General features: G+C 34.8%; 1 protein-coding gene across 2 annotated transcripts in view; it reads left to right on the top strand.

The window, feature by feature from the left end:
• Positions 1–23,646, top strand: part of nedd4a (NEDD4 E3 ubiquitin protein ligase a) — a 43,730-nt gene that overhangs the window by 11,689 nt on the left and 8,395 nt on the right. For both annotated transcript variants that reach the window (XM_077194642.1, XM_077194641.1), the window contains 19 exons: positions 6,923–6,973; positions 7,427–7,488; positions 7,750–7,852; positions 10,244–10,407; positions 11,567–11,687; positions 11,776–11,925; positions 13,255–13,326; positions 16,573–16,692; positions 17,450–17,674; positions 17,858–17,932; positions 18,431–18,485; positions 18,980–19,038; positions 19,358–19,423; positions 20,435–20,664; positions 21,530–21,651; positions 21,819–21,889; positions 23,219–23,314; positions 23,417–23,490; positions 23,637–23,646. The exon at positions 23,637–23,646 is cut by the window's right edge and continues 51 nt beyond it. In XM_077194642.1, coding sequence (XP_077050757.1) covers positions 6,923–6,973; positions 7,427–7,488; positions 7,750–7,852; positions 10,244–10,407; positions 11,567–11,687; positions 11,776–11,925; positions 13,255–13,326; positions 16,573–16,692; positions 17,450–17,674; positions 17,858–17,932; positions 18,431–18,485; positions 18,980–19,038; positions 19,358–19,423; positions 20,435–20,664; positions 21,530–21,651; positions 21,819–21,889; positions 23,219–23,314; positions 23,417–23,490; positions 23,637–23,646 — 1,926 coding nt within the window. The remainder of the gene's footprint in view (positions 1–6,922; positions 6,974–7,426; positions 7,489–7,749; positions 7,853–10,243; positions 10,408–11,566; positions 11,688–11,775; positions 11,926–13,254; positions 13,327–16,572; positions 16,693–17,449; positions 17,675–17,857; positions 17,933–18,430; positions 18,486–18,979; positions 19,039–19,357; positions 19,424–20,434; positions 20,665–21,529; positions 21,652–21,818; positions 21,890–23,218; positions 23,315–23,416; positions 23,491–23,636) is intronic.

Raw genomic sequence — 23,646 nt, 5'->3', positions numbered from 1 at the left:
CCTTCCCGTCTATTAGTTTTGAGAATGTTTTATCCTGCACATAAGGGTGTAATTTTACCCTCTTAAACACGTAAAGTTAAAGTCGGTGAGTGTAAACAATGTTTTGCTTTCAAATTTAGTAGTTTTGTAGATTTCTGAAGTCATGATTAGTTGGATTTGTGGAGTCGATTGTTTTCAACGAGGAAGTGATTGTTCTCTAGTTCTCTTGTCATTCAATAGGTGTTTGAACATCTATGGATTGAACATTGTGCAATGATTGAGCAAACACGCATTGTAACTAAAGTTCCCTTCCCATGATCTGGCATGTAAACCTTTCCTTTTAAATTTTAAATATATGCAGATACATTATAGACAGTAATAAACTTCAACATGTGATTGTGAAATTCCCAAATTAATTACAGTCCATTTATATTATGTAAATGTTTGGTTACACTTCATTTTAAGGTGTCATTGTTACAGAGTAATTATATATTTAAGTACTGAGTAATAATTATTAACAACATGTACTTACTATAGGTTTAGGGTAGGATTAGGGTTTGGTTGAAGGTTAGTTGCATGTAATTATGCATAATTTACTGTTATTACTACTATAATAAGTACATGTAACATAACAAGGACACTGTAAAATAAAGTGTTACCAAATATTTATATATAAACCGCATACATGCAAACCTCTCTCAGTCTTTATCTGCAAACCTGCGGGAGCTAATTTCACCTCTTTACATTTAATATTGATTATTAATTTGCACAATTAGTTGTGCACCATATGCAAACTTTAAACTGTGGTTTTTTTGCAATGTTCTGCTAATCCATTTACGCAGGTTGGCTTATAAACAAGCACTTAAAAAATGCCTTGCAGCTAAAGCAGTTGCATGCTTGCACAGCACATTTTACAGGCTTTTCCAGTTTTTATTAATTTGTAAACACTCTGAGTGATGATCACTGTATGTATTTACCTCTGGGATTATTATAGACAGTGGTCCCCAAACCTCCCCCAGCCCTACATCTATAAATATAGCCTTGCAAATATTCTGCTTGACTCCAGTTAGTCTGGTTGAGGACCATGCTGGATTCAACATGATATGCAGGAGCTGCACATGGCTGTCTGTCAGCTGTTGGGTCAAAGGTCAGCTGATGGGGGGGGGGGTCAGTGAGTTGTGATGTGATTCCTTAAGGATAACATGTTCGCTGCCCAGCGGGTGCCCGCTTAGCTGTGGTATGTTTTCAGAGCGTCAGGTGTCTCGCTCACAACACTTATTTCATTTACACTGAATTTTTTTGTCTGTGATTTAACAGTGTGTTAGAAACCGGTCACACAAGCAATTAACAGCGCTGTTACCTTCACTGCAGCGGCTCTCTTATGTAATCTAAATGCAAGGCTGTAATTTCAGTGTGCTGTTTGTTTGTACACCTGATTTGATGTTCAGGGCTGTTGGATATTGTTCTTCTCATAGCTCGCTCACACGTTTAGAAAGTACTTTTGGTAAATGGCAGCAACAACAAGACAATAGAATAGCATTCAGGTCCATTGCACTAGAGTAGGTTATCGAAACTTGCATAGCAAAATTGTGCTACGCTATACTTATCACTTTTCGACAGAAACTGAGCTGGTGGTCAGCCAGGGGATTTGGGAACGTCTAATGTAATTTGATCCAGTATGTTTGTCGTTACGAGATGCTGCTACATGCTTTTGATTTAACAGTCAGAAGGTATTTGCATATAACAAATGCAATTCATTGCAATCACATTTTTTACTTTTATAAAAAATTTAATTTACTATTAGCAATTTCTCAGCATATTCTACCTGATAACTATTTAAATACTTTTTAACATTTTATTAATTTCCTTGACTTTTCCAGGTCAAGAACTTCTCCAAAAGTGGCAATGTAAAAAATAAAAAAACATAATAAGTATTTAAACTTTTATATTTACAGAGTATCTAACATTATTATTTTCTGACTAATGTTAATTTCTCAGCAATTTTTATCTGATTGAATGTTTAAATATTTTTTTAAATTACATGATTTTAAGATTTTATTAATTTACTTGACTTTCCAGGAAGTCTCAATGTGAAAAACTAGAAGTAGCATAAAAAAATAATTATAAGTAAAGTAATTAAATTACTAACTTCTGTAATTACAGAATACAGGTGAAACTCGAAAAATTAGAATATCGTGCAAAAGTTATAAATATGATGATTATGGCTTACAGCTTATGAAAACCCCAAATTCAAAATCTCAGAAAATTAGAATATTACATGAAATCAATTTTTAAAAAGGATTTTAAACACAGAAATGTCGGCCCTCTGAAAAGTATAATCATGCATATGTATATAGTTACTAAATATTAGTTTCACCTTTTAATTTTAATTACTGAAATACATGAACTGTTGCACGATATTCAAATTTTTCGAGTTTCACCTGTATATTATTATTATTATTATAATAAATTTTTAATACTGACTAATATTAATAACTAATATAGAAATGTCTACCTTTATAAAATATTTAAATAATATGAAATTACATTACTTTTTAAGATTTTATTAATTTCCTTGACTTTTTCAGTTCTAGAAATTACACTTTTAAAATGTCCTCATACATCCAAGGTTTTCCAAAAAGTATTTGGTGTGTCAAAATAAAGAGAAAAATATGTTGTCATATTGCATCTTAATTTTTAGCTGTTTCAGCTTATTTTAAAGCCTTTTTAAAAAATAATAACATTCTATATCCTTTCAAGTCGTTTTATGGTCCCCTGGTTGAAAACCACTGGTTTACATGCATATGGAGGAGGAAGTGGTTGTGCAACATTTCTTTGAGTGTTGTGCTTTTCAGCAAACTAGACTGAATGTTTGTTGCTGTACTTGACGTGGACATTATTGCGCCTCCGGGCGTCTGGCCAACAAACGTTTCTGCTGTTAATGAGTCGAGCAGGTCTAGATCGGTAACTGGTTTTGGTCCAGTTCCTCTGTTTCCCGCTCAAGGACACCGTAACACCCTGTGCTCGACAGTGGAAATGTTTAACACATGATTATGTGACCTCTGACCTCTGACAAAGGTCAATGCAATCAGCGCACTTCTAAAGAGTTGTCAAACGTCCGTGTGTATGAGCGCCGGGGGGGGTTGTTAGTGCGTGAATGTGTGTGTGTGTGTGTGTGTGCTGAGTGTTGTGATTTTCCACAGCACATTGTGTGGTTGATTGGCTCTTATCGGTCAACAGGGCAGCACTTGTAATCTCTGCATGTCTTTCCTCCCGCAGTGCTTGAAAACCTAATGGATTTATGAAAATAATTAGATGTCTCTCTGTGACGGCTGCTTGAACGAGACTTCGTACTTGTTCCTGGTCTTATTGTGCACGACTTGTCACCTTTCATCAAAATGCAATTAGCCTGCCTTTCTAAAATGTATATGAATAGCTGTGCAGTAATTGAGTTCTGGTTATCATTACTGTATTGAAGGTCAAAGACCCACCATTCATTTTGGTCACATTGAATATTTTTGTTCAATCCAAAATGCATCACATTTATGGAAGTTGATTTTAACGGCAAGATCTCATTTCCACAAAGTCATTATTGCAGCTTCAAATCAAAATTGCTATTTTGGATGATTATGCTGATGTTCGTTAATTCTTGGGTTAGATTTAGATAGATACGTGTGTGATATACTTGTGAAAGACTAGGGTTGATTTGGTATTTGCTGCACTTGTGTTGCAGGGTTTTCTTCTGTATACAGTTTCCAAAAAGCCACTGGATGGACAACAAAGGCTGTCCTTTTACTTTACATAAAAAACTTCTGAAAGATTAGAAATGAGCATGAGCTTTGTTCAATAGCGTTTAGATGTGATTCAAACTCTAATGATGTGTGTGATCTTGAGGAAATGTTTGTCAGGTGTTTTGCAGTAGTAAACCGGCAGTCATGCTCCTCTCCTAGCAGAAAATTGTTGACTTTCAGCTTCCTCCATTAAGTTCCTTCAAACGTTTGGCGTCCTTTACTGTTTTCCTTCTCATTAGCGAGGCAGATGGCGCTGATCGTTTACAGATAGTTTCACAACAGTTTTCCGTTTTTTGCCTCGCTAACATGTTGCCTGGTTTCACAATGGATAGAAAGTTATAAAGTTGTATAAAGTATACTCTCCCATACTATTCTATATTGTATACTGAATATAGTACAGATATATTCTGATATAGTACAGATATATTCTGTATATAGTGCTGCACGATTTATCATTAAAAGATCGCGATCTCGATTCAAACACCCTCTCGTGCTTGTTCATAAATGACAATGACTCGGTTATGTCTATTAAATCTTTGTCAAGTACGATCATAGCAAAACATTCGAATCATTCAATATAGGTATGAAACAGCTTCACAAACAGTCTTTTCATCCACACAGTATCATTAACTCTCTTACAATACTTCAAATTATCTCAGAAGTACTGGATAAAAGTTTATAGTTCGAAGCTAAACACCGATGTCTACGGTAGTGATCAAAATGAAGTAAAACATATTTTTAAAGTAACTCTTATAACAATTGTATCAATTACATTGTTACACCAGTAGGTGGCGACAAGTGACTGCTAAAAAATGTAGGCTAATTGTCACTCAATCATTCACTTAAAGTCCCCCTGTGGTGAAAACAAGCTTTTAATGTTGTTTATACATCTATGTGGTGTTAATATGCTTTAAGACAAACCATGTGTAAATTCATAAGTGGACATCATTGCTGAGTATTTTCTACTTAAAACTGCAGTGAACCAAAGACAGTCTCAAAAACATGGTTTGAAATCGCTGGTGTTTCTGACGTCACAAACTACCTTGTAACCAATCAGATCGACGTGTGATCGTCAACGAGTGGATCTCTGAGCTGAGTGAGTGAGTGGAGGCGGGGCTCATTTGCATATTCATAGAACCGCGCATACTAAATGAAGCAAGGGTGTCGAGTTACATTCAAGATATTTTAAGGCATGACAAAAAAAAAGGAAAAAACATTAAAATATGTCATTTTGGTGGTCAAAGATGAGTTTTAAGGGATCAAATTATTGATTATTGATAAAATTATGCGACTTTAAGAGATTTGTTAAAAAAAAGGCTTTTTCATCCATTAATGAAACAAGTCTTCATGAGTGAGTCATTGAATCATTCATTAAGTTTTGTTTACTTGTGTGTTCAGAATCGTGGGAGAATTGTGATATTTATTTTAATTAAAAAAATTCTGAATTTATGTATATATATATATATATATATATATATATATATATATATATATATATATATACATGTATGTTCATGATATATATACATTTAAAATTTCCATTAAATCACTCATCTTTTCTTAATAAGACATGGTAATTATGCAGCATATCATGCTTAATAAGTACTGAGATGATGACACTAACAGAGCTTTCTCACTACTTGGTTACATTTAATTTACGCGGGGGTGCAAAGATCGAGTCTGTGGTCTGATCCGAGGCCCGGCGCTGTGGCAGAACCGCTCTGTGGTTTGACCCGAATACAGAACAAACAGGAATATGTGAGGCTGGCCTTGAGAAGGAGGGAATATGTGTTTTAGCCATCATAATGGGTTTATACGTGCTGTAAAACCCTAAACCACCCTTTGATAGTGAGTAAGTCATTTGCAAGGAAGTCATATACTGTATGTAGATGGACATGTTTTAGTGTAAGGTCAGTCATTATTTCTTGCTGCCCTCGCTACCATAAAACAAAACATCTGACAGCGTTTTGAACGCGAATGGCTTTTACGCCTCATTTAGGTGACGTGTATTTAACTTGACATATTGTTTCGGTTAACATAATGACAGAGTGTGTATAAAGCTTGGTATAAAATGTGTTTAAAATTATTCTAAGCGTATGAAAGCCAGGCATTGAAATGAATAGCAGCAGCTGGAAAAGGTTTGAGGATGGGAATGATTTTGTTCCGAAAACAAACTCTCTCTTTCTTGCTCCCTTTCTTCTTCTTTCTCTTTCGGCCTACTTTTACCTTCACTCCATTTTTGCAGCTCGCTCACAGTCTGAGGGTTAGACCACGGGGAAGTCTATCTTTATAAAGCCTTGTTTATATATAACACATGTATTTATATCTCTGTAAACAATGAAAGCACTGTACAGTCTCAGATAAGAGTGTCTTCATAACACAGCTCTCTATGAATAACTGAACCTGTTTCAAGTGTTAAATTCGCAGTAGATGAAAGGTGAACAGACAGGACATGAAATCAGATAAGGGTTCAAGTAAGTGGACATTAAAAATGTACGTGTAGAGAAGAAAGAGTTGAGAGGTTTAATGGAGGAAGAAAGGAGAAAACAACCACAGTATGAACTGATGTTCTTGGTCGGGTTAACTAATCCTCAGCAGGGTTCAGCAATTGTGTGTGTGTGTGTGTGTGTGTGTGTTGTTCAGGTAAACACTACATTATGGGGACAAAATGTCCTCACAAAGATGGCAATATCTGAAATCCTTGCCATTTTTTGAGTTTATAAATCATACTAAGTGATGTTATTTGGAAATGTAAAAATGCAGAAAGTTTTCTGTGATGGGTAGGTTTAGGGGTAGAGTTATTGTACGGGGAGAGAATATGTCCCTATAAAACCAGAAAACACAACGGGTGTGTGTGTGTGTTAGAATGGTTTGTTTTGTTTTGAAATGAAGCAGGCCCATTTATCTGTGTACATGTGCACTCATATTGTCAGAAATAATAGGAAACCTAAGCAAACGGATGTTTTGGGTAATTGGTCGGCTGTTTCTTTTGGCTGAAGTCCAAAGAAGTATGTAAGATGAGTGATCGATTCGGGATTTAAACAGACCGAGACATTGAGACTCTTTGAGCTCAGTCAATGTTTGTTCATTTAGTTTGTATTATATCCACTTGTTTCTCTGACTGAATCTTCTGTTTTCTTGATTCCCTGCAGACGAGGGATGACTTCCTCGGACAAGTGGATGTTCCTCTGCACCAGATCCCTGTGAGTATTTACTATCATTTTATTTTGTGTTTTGAACTCTATTTTCTATACTGCGTTTTTTTTGTCGAAGCTCCTCACTTGTATTGTCATTAGGTTAAATCTAGCTGTTATTTTTCGAAGGTCGACCTCACACGTCTCCGGAGACGCTCCCATTTTAACATGGCATCGTAAAATAAACCTTCTGGTTTTTTAACGGTTCAGTTGCAACTCATTATTAGTCACTGTGAACATTAAACTCTCTCTCTATAAATATATATATGTGTGTGTGTGTGTGTGTGTGTTGGCTGAGTGATTATAAACATTAAGACTTAAAAATATCAGCCACATGACTCTGTGTTTCATAGACTATTTTCAGCACTGGTTATTTGTAAATATAACAAATAACAGATAAAAAAATACAAAACACCTACTGTTACTAATTATGCTATGCTTTCTTTATATTTATATCTACAGACAGAAAATCCGAACAATGAAAGGCCGTACACTTTCAAGGACTTCCTGTTGCACCCGAGAAGGTTAGCAGGAGATTTTACTGCAGTTTTCACCACCTGAACACCTGCATGCTTTATTTCCCAAACATGATGGTTTTTAGTGTAACGTTCACTGGCTTTATTCTGTGCATTGTTGTTGTTGTGATCTGCCCTTTGACCTGCTATGACATCATGTAACTGTGCACTGTTTTCATTTGAAACATGTACACATCAACACCGTTGATATACTTGATATACTTTTCTGGTACTATGATCATTTTTGTTGATGTATGTGTTTTGATACAGTCACAAGTCGAGGGTGAAAGGTCATCTGCGACTGAAGATGACTTACCTGCCCCAAAACAGCGATGCGGAGGACGACCCTGCTGAACTAACCGAGAATATGGATGTAAGAATAATGCACACACAAACACAAGCTTTGGTAACAAACACATTGTAATTCTAGAGTTCTACAATGTTCTTCAATAGAACTAAAAAAAGTGGAATTGAGCAGTAAGATGAAGGGCCGTGCTATCATGAATAAAATCACAGATAAAGGATGCTGTAATGATTCACAATAAAGCGCAGCTGTGTGTGTATATATATATATACAGTACATTAATGACTTAAAGGAATTATCTGTTTAAATGAAGTATCATTACTCATGTAGTTTACAACAGTATTTGTGTTGGATGGAGAGGTCACGTAAACATTTACAATTCCTCTATCCGCTATCTAAAGTGCTTTCTTTCCTCAAGCACAATTCTGCCTTATTCTACTCCTCAGACTTGTTTTGACCTTAAGATGGGGGTTATTTCTGAACAGAACGACAGATAGACAGACTTTGGCCTTGAAGGGAAAATCAGGAATTATGGTTGTGGGAAATTGTTGTACATTTAACATTTTTGGATGTTGCATTTATTTGCTTTTGATAATTTTTTTTGAATTTAATGTGTTTTTTAGTCAATTTATTTGTGTTATTTCGTAATCAATGTTACTATGGTTTCATTTTTTTTAATAAATAAAATATAAATTAAGCAGAATTTACACTTTTACTGAGAAACACAAGGCCAGGGCTTACTTATTTTTATGTAATTTATTTTATTTTATTTTTGTAAAAAAAAACTATTGTCTGATTTTACTGAGAAAACATGAGTTAAGATATTAACTAAGATATTTGCTCAGGATTTTTTATTTATTTATTTAATTAGTTTTTGTTATTTTATTTCGCTTTTACTGAAACAAGATCATGCATAAGATAAGATCATGTAAAGATATTACCGGTACCTATTTTATTTTATTTTATTTTATTTTATTTTATTTTTGTACTTTTACTGAGAAACAAGCGATCATGTTAAGTGACCTAATTTAAAATATGGCTCAGGCCCCTATATAAATATATATATGTAATTCTTTTATTTATTTATTTTTTTGGGGCCTGAGCCATATTTTAAATTAGGTCACGAAGAAACCATTCAGAAAACTTTAGCAATTAAATCTTTAGCAGCTGCCTTCAGCATTAAAGCATAATGGCGGTGAGTTTTACACAGATAAACACCGCTAAACCATGAGCTTTTGTTCTTGTTGTTTTGAAATGCTGTAAGCGTTCTGTCCTGTACCATGCATGTGCTTTCTTTGAACTAGCATTGAATGTCATCGAGTTTCCAAACAAAAGAAACAGCCTTCAGCAAACTAAAGACATTTGTTTGTGCTTAAACACGTGGGTTATATTTATGCACAATAACTTTATTATAGAGCCAGCAGAGTCACTGTGTACTTTTCCAGCACGTTCTCAGTGTACGAGGGCCGTGTTGATCGTGGTGTCGGGTGTGTTCACATCGCACGAGAAATACAGGCGCGATTCCAGACTTCCAAAACTACACCGCCAGTAGATTAAATAGAGCTTACTCATTCCTGAATTCACAGGAATTAAGTGTGTACCATGAATCACTTGGCATGAAAAGCAGTTAAATGGCTGGTAACAAAGTACTGACCACAAATGATCACACAAACAGAGGATTTCCCCATAGAATTGCTTGTAAGAGAAGTAACAGCTCAATGTTTTAAAGGGGTGGTATAATGCCCTTTTCAGAAGATGTAAAATAAGTCTTTGATGTCCCCAGAGTGTGCATGTGAAGTTTTAGCTCAAAATACCCCACAGATATTTCTATATAGCAATTTAAAATAGTCACTTTTGAGGGTGAGCAAAAACGCACCTATTTTGTGTCTGTACCTTTAAATGCAAATGAAAGGTAGCTTATGTGTAGTTATCTTCTAGTCATTGATTAGCATATTCTGTCATGATAATCTATAAATCGTGTTCCCGGGGGCGGGGTTTATGTAAATTTTAGGGTTTGTGATGTCACTAATCCGGGTGGAATGTTGTGTAGTCCCTACCAGCCGTTTGTTATAGTCCTTAAAAAGCAATTTCTTTAAAAGAAAATATTTCCCTTTGCTTTAAACTTTGAGCGTCGTAACTTTGCAGATGTTGTTTATGCTTAAACAGCACCATTACACACTATCTAAAGTTAGAAAAGTGAAATCATAATCAAACACCCCTTTAATACTCTGGTCATTTCATGGGGAAAATTATCACAATTTTCTGGTCATGGGGTCATGGGGTGGGATTAAATAAATTGTCTTCTTCCCACTCCCTTTCAGGCATAATTCGATCGTCATAGTTTAATACTGTATGTTTGTTTTGCACTGTATGACTTAACAATATTTTGTTTGCCTTGTACTTCTGTACCATTGCCTGAAATAAAAGAATAAATGAATGAAATGAATTTCTGTCTTGTAGCCTGGTTGGGAGTTTTTGGAGCCTCATGAGTTGTGCGGTCCTCATCACCCCCATCAGCTGCCTGCGCTGCCCCCTGGCTGGGAGGAGAGGCAGGACAACCTGGGACGAACTTACTACGTCAACCATGAGAGCAGGACCACACAGTGGCACAGACCCACCATCCAGTAATTATCACCTCCTTAAAAACACACACACACGCACACACACACACACACACACACATTAGAAACATGCATACACAAGCCCAACAACATACACAAGCCCAGTGCTCAATGTAAATATTTGCATTTGTCTTTTACGTTCATTCATTTGTCATATGGTTTCAATCACTTTGACCCCATGACCTTGCTGTCGCAGTGATGTTTGACCATCTGAATTATAATTTACTTAACTTAAATACTGTTCAATTTGTTTTTAGTACATCACATATACTTTTTGCGCAAAAGGCCAAATATACATTTTGCGCAAAAATGTTAAGATTTTACATTTAAAAGGGTCAGTATTTATTTTACTTTAATTTATATTTTATTTATATTTCTTTTTATTTCGATTTTATTTTATTTTATTGGTACATCAAGCTTACATTTTTAATTTGTATTTTTTTTTTTTTATTTTAAAATATATTTTAATTAAATATTATTGTATTGTTTTATTTTATTTAGTTTTTATTATTTTTTATTCAGATTTATTTAGTACACTAAATATGCATTTTGCAATTAACTTTATTTTATATTTAGTTTGTTTTGTTTTATATATTTAGTTTTATTTACTTTAGTTTTATTTTTTTATTAGAGCATCAAATATACATTCTGCACTTTGATCGAGAAAAAAAACATGTTAAAATTTCAGATTTCAGATTAAAGATCAGTATTTTATTTTTTGTTTTATTTTGTTTTATTTTTGTTTTTTATTTTATTTTATTCTCTTTTTTGTTTTTCTTTCACTCTGGAATTTTCATAATCAGGAAACATATAAACATAATTTCGACCCCTTTAAATATGTTTTTTTTGTTTTTGTGTGTGTGTGTGTGTGTGTGTGTGTGTGTGTGTGTGTGTGTGTGTGTGTGTGTGTGTGTGTGTGTGTGTGTGTGTGTGTGTGTGTGTGTGAGACATAATGGATTTATTTTCTGAAGACTTTCAACAATCAGCAGGTCATTACCCCTTACATAAAACTCTTCAGAAGTCAATCATCCTGTTATACCTTAGACGGGGCTCTTATTTCCTTCCTCTGCTCTCGGCTGGTCAGCGGCGTCCTCACCTGCTTTATTTGAGTCTTTCTGGGTCATTTTGAGCACTGAAGTCTGTGTTTTGTCCTGATTTACAGGGACACTCAAAGAGACAATGAGCAGAGACAGGATACACACAACGAGTCCCAGCGGGCGTTCCTCACACGCAGACAAATATCTGAACATGACGAGAACCACGAGCGCAGAGAGTCACCTGAGGTACTCACACACATACTTCTTTGACTTCTTCCGAACTCATGGACAAACGACACACATTCACATCTGTGTGTGTGTGTGTGTTTTGTAGAGCTGGGAGATCATAACGGCAGATGAGTCCACGTTATACAGCCTCAGCGAGCGCTCGCCACCGCCCCCTCACTCCCCGATGGAGTTCACAGGATTCTGCGAGGAGTTCAGTCGACTTCAGCCAGGAAACGACAGACGCATGTCCCTAACGGTCAGTCCACACACACACACACACACACACACACACACACACACACACACACACACACAGACTCACACACAACCCACAAAGTCAAGTAAATAAAATGCTTGGGTTGGGTTAAAACGTCATGTTGCGTTGAGTTTGGAAAATTCTTTAGATAGTAATTATCAGCTGAATATCTCTTCTCCTGTCTCTGAAAATGTCCCGATTTTTTAAATCTTTTTACGGACAATCATTTTAGGTTTAGTCAACTAGGTAACTGCAGCACATTTAGAATATACATAACCAGAAATAAACTAATTTAAGTTTTGTACTTTGTTATTTTGAGGTGTACTATGTCAAAACTGAAATGTGACACAAGAAATAGTGCAAGTAGTCTATTGATTAAATCGATCAACAGACAGTAAAGACCTTTATTATATTACAAAATATTTGTATTTCAAATAAACAGTTCTTTTGAATCTTCTGTTTATCAAAGAATCGCGAAAACAAAAATATGAATCAGAACAACTGTTTTCGACATTGATAATAATCAGAAATGTTTCTTGAGCAGCAAATCATCATATACTGATTTCTGAAGGATCATGTGACACTGAAGACTGGAGTAATGATGCTGAAAATTCAGCTTTGATCACAGGAATAAATTACACTTTACTATATATTCACATAGAAAACAGCTGTTTTAAATTAGAATAATTTTTCACAATATTATAATTTTTACTGTATTTTTAATCAAATAAATGCAGCCTTGGTGAGCAGAACCGACTTCTTTCAAAAAACATTTTTAAAAAATCTTACTGACCCCAAACTTTTGAATGATAGTGTGACACAAGCAATTCAAATCAAACTAATGCTAACTAAATACTTAAAGTAACTCACACATTTTCTAACTTCTTACAATGTTTATTTAAAGATGCCAAATATATATGAGGTGTCATAGAAGGAATATTCCTCAAAACGTCAAGACCTATTCCTAAATATTCCTAAAAACGTCAAGACCTATTTTGATTTTTGTATCAGTGGCTTAATGCCACTGATACAAAAATCAAAATAGGTCTTGACGTTTTTTCTGGCTGGTGCAAGAGACGGATTCCTTAACGATTCACATGATGCTCCATCTAAGTGAGTTAAACATTGACTATATTGATAATTTAGTGTAAATTGAGATCAATAGTAATGTGCGCAGTGAAAGTTTCCGGGGAGAGCAGCGGTGGAGTTGTTATATTAAAAGCCAGTGTGTTTGTAACAGTGTAAACAACATTTATATAAATAATGTTTACCATACCAGAGTGTGTAGTTTCATCTCATATTTAGTTAAACTGTTGTGTTTTTCCTCAGCCTCAGGGTCACGGCAGCCGTAGAGGGAGCGCACAGACCCTCACGGTGGAAGAGCACCCGGTCCACCCTGTGGTGAGCGCACTGAAACATTCATTTATATCCGTCGGTAACACTTTACAATAACGTTCATTAGTTAACATTAGTTAATGTATTACCTAGGGCTGCACGATTATGACAAAAATCATAACTGTCGATTATTCCCTTAAAATTGTAATTGCGATTATTATTTACGATTATCACAATTTACGTTGAATGATGTTTTGAATAGCTTTATACCATTGTTTGAAGCGACTGCAAGCCATATTGTTATATCAAAATAAACAAGCTAAAAAAAAACACTCTTCCTGAACAACGTTTTATTGCTTTTCTATAGCATTAAAGCTACAATATGTCATTTTTTCGCCGCTAGGGGTCGCTAACCTCTTACAATAACAAAAGCGTAGGTTGATGACGCATAACCACAATCATGGAACTTGTCATCATGCTGATGGATCTAATAACGTTTATGGATGAGTGAATACATTGATGTTTTTAACATGACTGTGGTATGAAGCAGGGCGCGATTGCTAATGAGAGACAGATATCAGCGCCACACGCGAGTCCCGCGGATATAAAGGAATACGGCATTTCATTCTACCAAACCAACGTTACCCGCAAGTGCTGAATTAATACTCACACAGGTCAGATTATTAGACGAATGAAACTTGTGAGGAAACGCAGCGCTGTTTCACTTGGTCTACACACTATCACACTAAGATGCATTTGAGTTAGGGCTGGACCAGAATATTCGAATATTCGTTCGGTGGGTTGGTATTCGATTTGAAAATTTGACATTCGAATATTCGGTTTTTTTTGTTTTTTTTGCACACCTGGGATCCCCCGCGAAACGGTTCTCACTCGCGCTTGAATAAGGCCGGCGACACACTGGCTGCATGGCGTGAGCGTCTCAGCTGTGTGGCATGTACGTTTTTATTTCAGCTCCCATGTTAACAGGTTGGAGTTTGCACACTGCCTGTGTGAAACACGCGTCTCAGGCGCGGCTCGAGCCACGCGGAAAATGCGTGCATGCTAGAAATAGAACCGACGCCGAACTGCAACGGGAGTGTTCTCTGGCTAGAGCGCAGAACAGCGGAGTTTGTATGGACCGAAGTGCATGCCTGAGCTTGTGTTTTGGGTAAAACTGCGTTGCTTTGACATTGTGGAAAATAGAATAATAGAACAAAATGTATTAGCCTTTTACCCGTTATTATCAATCTAAATTAATCTCGTTTTTAATTTAACTTAATTTCGTTTTTCTTTATTTAAATTTAGTTTTTTCTTTATTTAAGTTTCATTTTTCTTTATTTAAATTTCGTTTTTCTTTATTTAAGTTTCGTTTTTCTTTATTTAAGTTTTGTTTTTCTTTATTTAAATTTATTTTTTTCTTTATTTAAATTTCGTTTTTCCTTATTTAAATTAATTTTTTTCTTTATTTAAATTTCGTTTTTCTTTATTTAAATCTACCCTTTACTGTGTCAGTAATTTGTTAGTCAGAAAAATATTAGACTACCTTAAAAGTATTGCTTAATTTAACAGACCTGTGTGTGTGCGTTTTATATCATAGTGGAGTGTCCGTTCTCGGAGCATATAAACCCTGCCCGCGTGAGGTGCGCTGCTTCCTGCTCGCGCTGTTCTGTAGCTGACTAAAAGTTTATTAATTCTGAATGTGTCGCGTCTCGCGTGTCCATCTATTTTGCACCAAATGCAACACTGCACTCCCTTGTGAAGTCGGTTGGATGAACGGTTCTCCAAATAATCAAAATGCAAAAAGACAGACCAACACAGAGATTCCTGCCTTTATTAGTGAAAAGAATATGTTCAGCCCCCTCTCGCCGAAGCTTCGAATATTCGATGTTCATTACTACCGAAGCTTCGAAGCTCAAAAAATGGTATTCGGACCAGCCCTAATTTGAGTGTGTTGAAAGTTATAATGTTATAATATGTGTTAGTTTGTCTGCATGAGACTAGCAGTAAGCTAGATCAACATTAGAATAACATACTGATCATATTCTAATATTTCATTATGTTGAACTATATAACATTGATCAGTTTTATGTCAATTTGCTCACCTGTCTAATAAAGTATCTCTGTCAAGTCGAAGCTCTCGGTATCTCGAAAACGCCACGCTGATGTTGATCCTCGTTTTATTTCTCCTTTTGTCCAAAGTCTGCTTGCCATGATCCATAATATTAGAATGAAACAACAACAGCGTGAGCGTGTTGCTAGACGTAACGCTGTTGTCCACGTCTGTTGCCATGGTTACTATAGCAATACAAGAGGAAACCAGGGATAACGCGGATATTACGCCATTGACAGGCGACAAGTGAACATGGACGAGACATTATTTAAAATTGGAATTTCTCTGAAATTAAAAATATTTGGGAACTTTTGGGATATTGTAAGTAGACTGAAGGAAATATATCACACTGCAAGTGATTTTTGGATATTTCATTACAAAATGTTTACATATTGTAGCTTTAATTCACAAATGTCAAAAATATATATATTTTTTTAAAGAAACCGAACCAAAGTAAAAATATGCTTGGTATTGTAATGTTTCACTAAAACTAAAATCTTAAGTTAAGATAAGCTGTTGAAAGAAAAATACATCTTAAGCACTGAATAATGTAAGTGGACTTTTTTTTTTATTGCGCCTTTGAACGATTACATAATTGTGGCATCCGTAAATGTAATTGCGATTACAAATTCGATTAATTGTGCAGCCCTAGTATTAACTAACATGAACTAACCATGAGCAATACATTTGTTACAGTATTTATTCATCTTTGTTAATGTAAGTTAATAAAAATACAGCTGTTCATTGTTTGTTCATGTTAGTTCACAGTGCATTAACTAATGTTAACAAGATTTTAATAAAGTATTTGTAAATGTTGAAATTAACAAAGATTAAAAATGCTGTATAAGTGCAGTTCATTTTAACTAATGAACCTTATTGTAAAGTGTTACCTCCCCGTCCGAGCCCAGACCGAACTCTCGCCGTGTGCTCTAGTTTCTGAGTGTTTTGCTCAGTCTCCCAGCACATGATGTGTAATCTTAGATGCCCCAGATTTCCCAGCATGCCCTGAACCTCGCAATACATCACTCTTCTGCTCCCAGAGGACAGTGTGTTTGAGAGGCAAACTGCTAACTGATGGCTATTTATAAACCAAACGTACGATCTGTAATGGATTGTTTCCATTTTTGCTTTCCTCATTTCACCTCTCTCTACATTTTCTTTTTTTTTTACTCACTTTAATCCTTTTCTGTTCTTCCCTTTAGCTATTACCCACCTCTGCCGGGCTGCCTCCGGGATGGGAGGAAAAGCAGGACAGTAAAGGGAGACTTTATTACGTCAATCACAACAGCAGAACCACGACCTGGACACGGCCGCTCATTCAGGTGCGTCTCCTTCCGGGTGGACCGTTTTTTTTTTTTTTTTTTTTTTTAAGCTACAGGTTTGCTTTGCTTGTTTTTATGGCTGCACAATTTGGCCCAAAAATTGTGATTATAAATGACTATAAAATAATAATAATAACAAAAAAAGATATTATCTTTTTTATTATTATACATTTTTATTCTATGAAACTAAACAATAATTTAGTAATAACAATTAAATAAACAATAAAAGTGATTTTAATAATTATTATTATTAATACTAAATAAAAATATTAAACAAAATAAGAAAGCACTTCTGTAATATTTCACTTTAAAATAAAAAATATAAAAGTATTTAAGAAAATGAATATAATAATAAGAAGAAGAAGAACTATATTTTACAGAACTAATTATGGCTGTCTAAATTTTTTATTTAATTTAATTTTTTGTTATTGTTGTTATGATTACTAAATACAATTTTTAAACAAAATAAGAAAGAAATAATAATAAGAACTAATTATGACCAACTTTATTTCTTCATTTGTAAATTTTAAACCATCAAGTTTTTTATTTTGGCAGAAAAATGCAGGGATGCCTTAAAGCTTCTGTTTTGTTGAACACAGCCTGTTTATAAGTGCATCTCATCACAAGTTTAGGCAGATGGTTGCCACGCGTTTAAAGCACCAGATCAATTGCGATTTCTGTCTGATCTGTGTGGTCCTAATTTGTGGCGTAATAATGCATAATGTTTCTATCCTGAACTTTGACCTCTGTATTTCAGCTCATACAGCCTCCCTCTGAGGTGACAGGCGGGGCTATGTCTCTCTCCCAGAATCCCACAGGTTACGCTCCGCCCCTGCTCTCCCCGGAAGTGTCCCCGCAGCACACACACACACGCACACACACACCGGAGCCCGTGGGTCTGATGCCGACCGGCTGGGAGGTGCGCAGCGCTCCAAACGGACGGGCGTTTTTCATAGACCACAACACTAAGACCACCTCATGGGTACGACAGACACAAACGGAAATACTTTTATTTTTGACATCATATTACATGGCATTACCATATGTATATAACTATAGTACTTCATTTCTATACCATTATTCATTTCTGTTCTTTGTTCTATACCATTGTTCATGCTGAAATGTACTTCCTGTGTTTGCCATCCTGTTTCCTGTTCGGTCACAGGACGACCCCCGGCTGAAGGTTCCCATGCAGTTGAGGAGAGTCTCCCTTGACCCCACTGACCTCGGCCCACTGCCGGTACGATGGACGATGTCATCGCTGATGTCATAATCATAATATGATTTTATTGATATGGTTTTCAGGACAGAGGTTGAAAATGTGTGTGTGTGTATGTGTGTATGTGTGTGTGTGTGTGTGTGTGTGTGTGTGTGTGGCCTGGTAAACCCTACATTATGGGGACAAAATGTCCCCATAAGGATGGCAATAGCTGAAATCCTTGTTCGTGTGGGGACATTTTTTGGTCCCCATGAGGAAAAACGCTTATAAATCATACTAAGTGATGTTTTTTGAAAATGTAAAAATGCAGAAAGTTTTCTGTGATGGGTAGGTTTAGGGGTTGGGTTAGTGTAAGGGAATAGAATATACAGTTTGAACAGTATAAAAATCATTATGTCTATGGAAAGTCCCCATAAAACATGGAAACACTACATGTGTGTGTGTGTGTGTGTGTGTGTCTGTGTGTCTGTGTGTCTGTGTGTGTGTGTGTGTGTCTGTGTGTCTGTGTGTGTGTTATAGCCTGGCTGGGAGGAGCGAGTTCATAGTGACGGCAGAATCTTCTACATCGATCACAGTCAGTGGCACATTCATAACCACACCAATCCGAAAAACCCACAGTTGAACTTTTATACAATATTTTTAAAACTCTTTAATATTATGTTTTTAAGCATATTTTTTATTTAATTTATATATACCGTACTATTATATTTTAATATTTTTAATTTATTATTCAATATATATTTATTTACATTTCATTTATATATATTCATTCATAACTTTTCTATTATACATTTTATACGATATTTGTTAAAACTCTTTTAAATTGTGTTTTTAACCTTATTTTTATTTAATTGATAACTTTTCAATATACCATACTTTAACTTAATTTAATAATTATATTTATTATTTATTTATTTATTTCCATTTTAATTTTAATATTTAAAAAAATCTTTATATTATATTTTGTAAATGTTTTTCAAATTGATTTTATTCTTTAATTAATATTTTTATTTATACTCTGTTTTATTTTGTTTATACACATTTTTATTTTATGTTTTGTGTTTTTAGACACAAAAGTCACGCAGTGGGAAGATCCAAGACTGCAGAATTCAGCCATCACTGGTCCGGTAAGTGGTTTTCTGTTTCTGTTAATGTTTCTGTACAGTCAGGTATTGAAGACCGAGCCAATAGAAACGGACATTTAAGCCATTAATGGATCACATTGAGACGGGCTGCAGTGATCTTTGCCATATCTTGTTTCTAAAAGTATTCTGAGCCTGAAACCCTGTACATTTCTTCCCATTCATTTCCTGTAAGGGGTTTGTGCATGTCATGAGGGGAAGTTATATTTGTCCTGGTTGAGTTGAATGATCTCTGTCGGATCAGGAACAGCTGATAAGAGCTGATGGGTTATTGGTGAAGTGATTGTGTTCTGTTTTATTTCAGGCCGTGCCTTACTCCAGAGACTATAAACAGAAGTATGAATACTTCCGCAAGAAACTGAAGAAACCGGTACGTCACTGTCCTTCACATTCAGTCCATTTCAGGCTTTTTCTGTCCCATTACGATCTCAACATCTAGACCAGCTATATACGGTGTTTTTTTATGGAAGGGTTTGTTCAAGTCCCGACAGTTATCACAATTAATGTAGTTATAAAATCTAAAGAATCTGTAAAACTTTACAATAAGGTTTCATTAGTTAACTTTAACATGAACTAAGAATGAACTATACTTATTCAGAATTCATTAATCTTAGATATTAATTGCAACATTTACTACTACATTATTAAAATCAGAAGTTGTTTTTGTTATCATTAGTGAACTAACATGAACAAACAATGAACAGCTGTATTTTTATTAACAAAGATTAATAAATATTGTAACAAATGTATTGCTCATTGTTAGTTCATGTTAGTTAATACATTAACTTATGTTAACAAATGAGATCTTATTGTAAAGTGTTACCAAAGAATCTAGTATAGGTCGGATACTTCTGAATTAGTGAATGTAAAGCTCACACTAGTGCCATGTAGATGTACACTAACTTGATTTCACCACTTTGAAGATGACGTAAAATCAAAAGTGACACAATTGACATTCCTTGTCTTATTTTGCACAATTCATCAGTCCACATTATTTTAAAGGGATCAGTATTTTGATTTCATAGTCTTCCATGAGAAAACGGTGTTGTGTTAGCGGGCCCTAAGTTAATAACTAATAATCTTCACAACGGAAGTGAGTCAATCAAAAACTAACTTTAGCTGGACAATAACTTTACTCTAGAGCTGCTGTAAAGCCAAAACAATTGTTACTTTAATTTCCTATAATCACTGTAAAGATGCTTTGATACAATCTATATTGTTAAAAGCGCTATATAAATGTAGGTGACTTGACTTGATTGTTTTTGTGCCACTAACGCATCCAATACTGTGTGGGCTGGTCGTCACCTAACATGCTTGATCCAAACCTAAATGAATTTAAAAATGTAATAAAATCATAATCAATCTTTTCTTCGGTCTCCAGGCAGACATCCCGAACCGCTTCGAGCTGAATGTGAGGCGTAACGCTCTTCTGGAGGACTCGTACCGACGGATCCTGGCCGTCAAGCGCTCGGAGCTGCTGAAGGCCCGTCTCTGGGTGGAGTTCGAGGGGGAGAAGGGCCTCGACTATGGGGGCGTGGCCCGGGAATGGTTCTTCCTGATCTCCAAGGAAATGTTCAACCCATATTATGGGCTGTTTGAGTATTCTGCCACGTGAGTGATGGAACTTAACCCTGGCTCTTTAAATGCACCCTTTTCACATTTCACAGGATTCTCAGATTAAGTCGTCATAGTTGGGTAAACTTGGGTAAGCAAATATAATTTTTGCATTCCAATTTGCCCCAATAGCAAAAAAAAAAAAATCACAATAGTGTTTCCACAACTTTCAAAAAGAGGAATAATATTGAAAAATTGATTAAGGTGGTGAGAAGAAAGAAAGATGTCAAATTTGCAGTCTTCCCTCAGCCGTTGTATTAGAAACGCCGTAGCGATGACTAGTTTTCTGTATTTAATGCTAAGTCACAAAACGCAAAATATAGTGTTATCAATGTAAATCAATTTGCTAGATTTACAATGTTGATAACTGTGGGAATGCGTCATCACAGTCACCACAGTGTTAAACTTTTCTAGGAATCTGGAACTGATATGTACATTTTTTTTTAAATTATATAATATAAAATATAAAAAAATCATTACATTTTATATTCCATAATATATTTTATAATATTTAAAAATATATATATATATATTTTTTCATTTAATTGTTTTTTTTTTCATTCATATATATATATATATATATATACTGTATATTATATTATATACTCATTATAGACTCATATTTATTCATTTAAATTTTATTTTATATTAATTTATATATATTTATCAACTTTATATAATATATTTCTTTTATTTATGAAAAAAGATTTTAAAAAGTATATATATATATTTTTTTTTTACACAAAAACCATGTAGTAGGAAGAACTCTATGTGTGAAAAGGGTCCACAGAGTCTTGCGTGTTGTGCATGGAAAAACCTTTTCAAAGATGGACTTTAAAGATGTGCCGTGTGAATGTTGCAGGGATAACTACACCCTGCAGATCAACCCCAACTCAGGTCTGTGTAACGAGGACCACCTGTCGTATTTTAAGTTCATCGGCCGTGTGGCTGGAATGGCCGTTTATCACGGGAAGCTTTTGGATGGTGAGTAACCTGTCAAGACCAATATAAATACCCACAACTCATATTCACAGTATTTTACTGTTGTTACATTTAGATCAATCTGCATGCATACAGTGTGTCAAGAGCCAAAGTCTGTCATCATTTACCTCATATGGCTTATACATGTTTTTTTGTACTTGTCTGCACAGCATTCTTCATCCGGCCCTTCTACAAGATGATGTTGCAGAAGCCAATCACATTACAGGATATGGAGTCAGTGGTGAGTGACAGCCCTACCTGAACCAATCAGCATCAATTCTAAACATCACTTTTGTCCTTTTTCAGAAATTACAATGGCTATAACATATTGTCATTCCAATCTAGTATACAGTACTACCTACGAAATTGCACACTAATAGCTCACAGTGAATAGTATTTATTTATTATTATCTTTTTAGCATGGAGAACTTGAATGACCTACAGCATTTTCCAAATATTTCATTGTACAGTATATGACTGTGAGATACTGTATCCCACAATGCAATGTGCTCAAATTGACATTTTAAATGGACACTTGTTGTATTAAATGTATAATGTAATGTAATGTTAATGTGTATATATACTACACATAATAGTAGAAGTCCACTACAACAACATAGTTGCTCTTATTTTTTTTGATTGATTATTTATTTATATATATATACATATATATACATGTTTTATTTATTTTTTATTCATGCATTTATTTTTTATTTTATTAATCTATTTTTACATGTATTTTTTTATTTGTTTATCAGTTAAATCATATTTATTTATATTGTGTTTAATTATATTTATAATGTATTTTTAAGGAAATCCCCACAACTAATGCATTTTTTCAATGTGTACACCGTAGTGAAAGAAACCTATACCAAAATGTATTTAAAATACATTTATTTCATACTAAGTACACTACAAATACATCAAAATATTTACTGACATATCGCTTGAGACTTACTGATATAAATATTATAATTAAACTTTATTTGGAGTACCTCTTTATTCCATAATGCACATTTCTTAATATTAAGCCTAAATATGTTTTAATATTACTATTAGTAATGATCTCTGTATAATATCAGTCTTTAAATGCAAGTGTAAATAAAGTATACTTTCAATAGTTCCACTTGAGCACAATCAAATATATTAAGTATACTGTATCTTTAGTTGAACTTAAGCTGTACTTCCGGATAACTAAAGTGCATTAAGTACAAAATTAGTTGTTCCAATTTAGCAGACTTTAAGTATACCAGTTTTGTATACCAAAAGTATAATTGCAGGGTATTTATATTTAGTACATAAATATGTAAATGTATTTGTAGTATACTTAGCATAAAATAAATGTATTTCAAATAACGGTACATTTTGGTATAGATTTTGCAGTGCAGTAGTATTTAATTCCAAAAAACACCAGAGTTATTAGTAGGTCGTAAAAGTTATATTTTACCTCATTAAAGTGCTGTTACCACTAATGATGTGATTATTGTTCCATTGAACTTGGGTTAAGTCATTCATGCCCTGTTTTTAAACACTTGTCATCCAGTTGTTTTTGGGTCATATTTCATTGTAGGACAACGAGTATTTTAATTCACTGCGATGGATTTTGGAGAACGACCCCACAGACCTGGACCTCCGGTTCGCCATCGACGAGGAGCTTTTTGGACAGGTAGACTTTCAGCTTGTGCTTTAGCTTCTTGCAGCTTGTGCTTTATATTCTGAAACCAGACAAATGTAAAAAAGATTTGATTTGAAATGTCTGATTCCACAGACGCACCAGCGTGATCTGAAGCCAGGAGGTGCTGATATTGTCGTCAATGACACCAACAAAAAGGAGTATATTCAGTATGTTTTACCGCCCTCTAGTGGCCAGACAAACCTCAACACATTTGACACTTGTGAAAGTTCACATACTCATCAATGCGATGGGATCATTTTGAGTTATTGTTATATATAAGAGATATAACACTCTCTCCTCTGTTTATTTCCAGTCTGGTGATG

Source organism: Siphateles boraxobius, unplaced genomic scaffold (assembly GCF_051911475.1).
Source record: "Siphateles boraxobius isolate OS27281-9 unplaced genomic scaffold, OSU_SipBor_1 32, whole genome shotgun sequence".
NCBI classification, from domain to species: Eukaryota; Metazoa; Chordata; class Actinopteri; order Cypriniformes; family Leuciscidae; genus Siphateles; species Siphateles boraxobius.
This window is presented reverse-complemented; position numbering and strand designations above follow the sequence as displayed.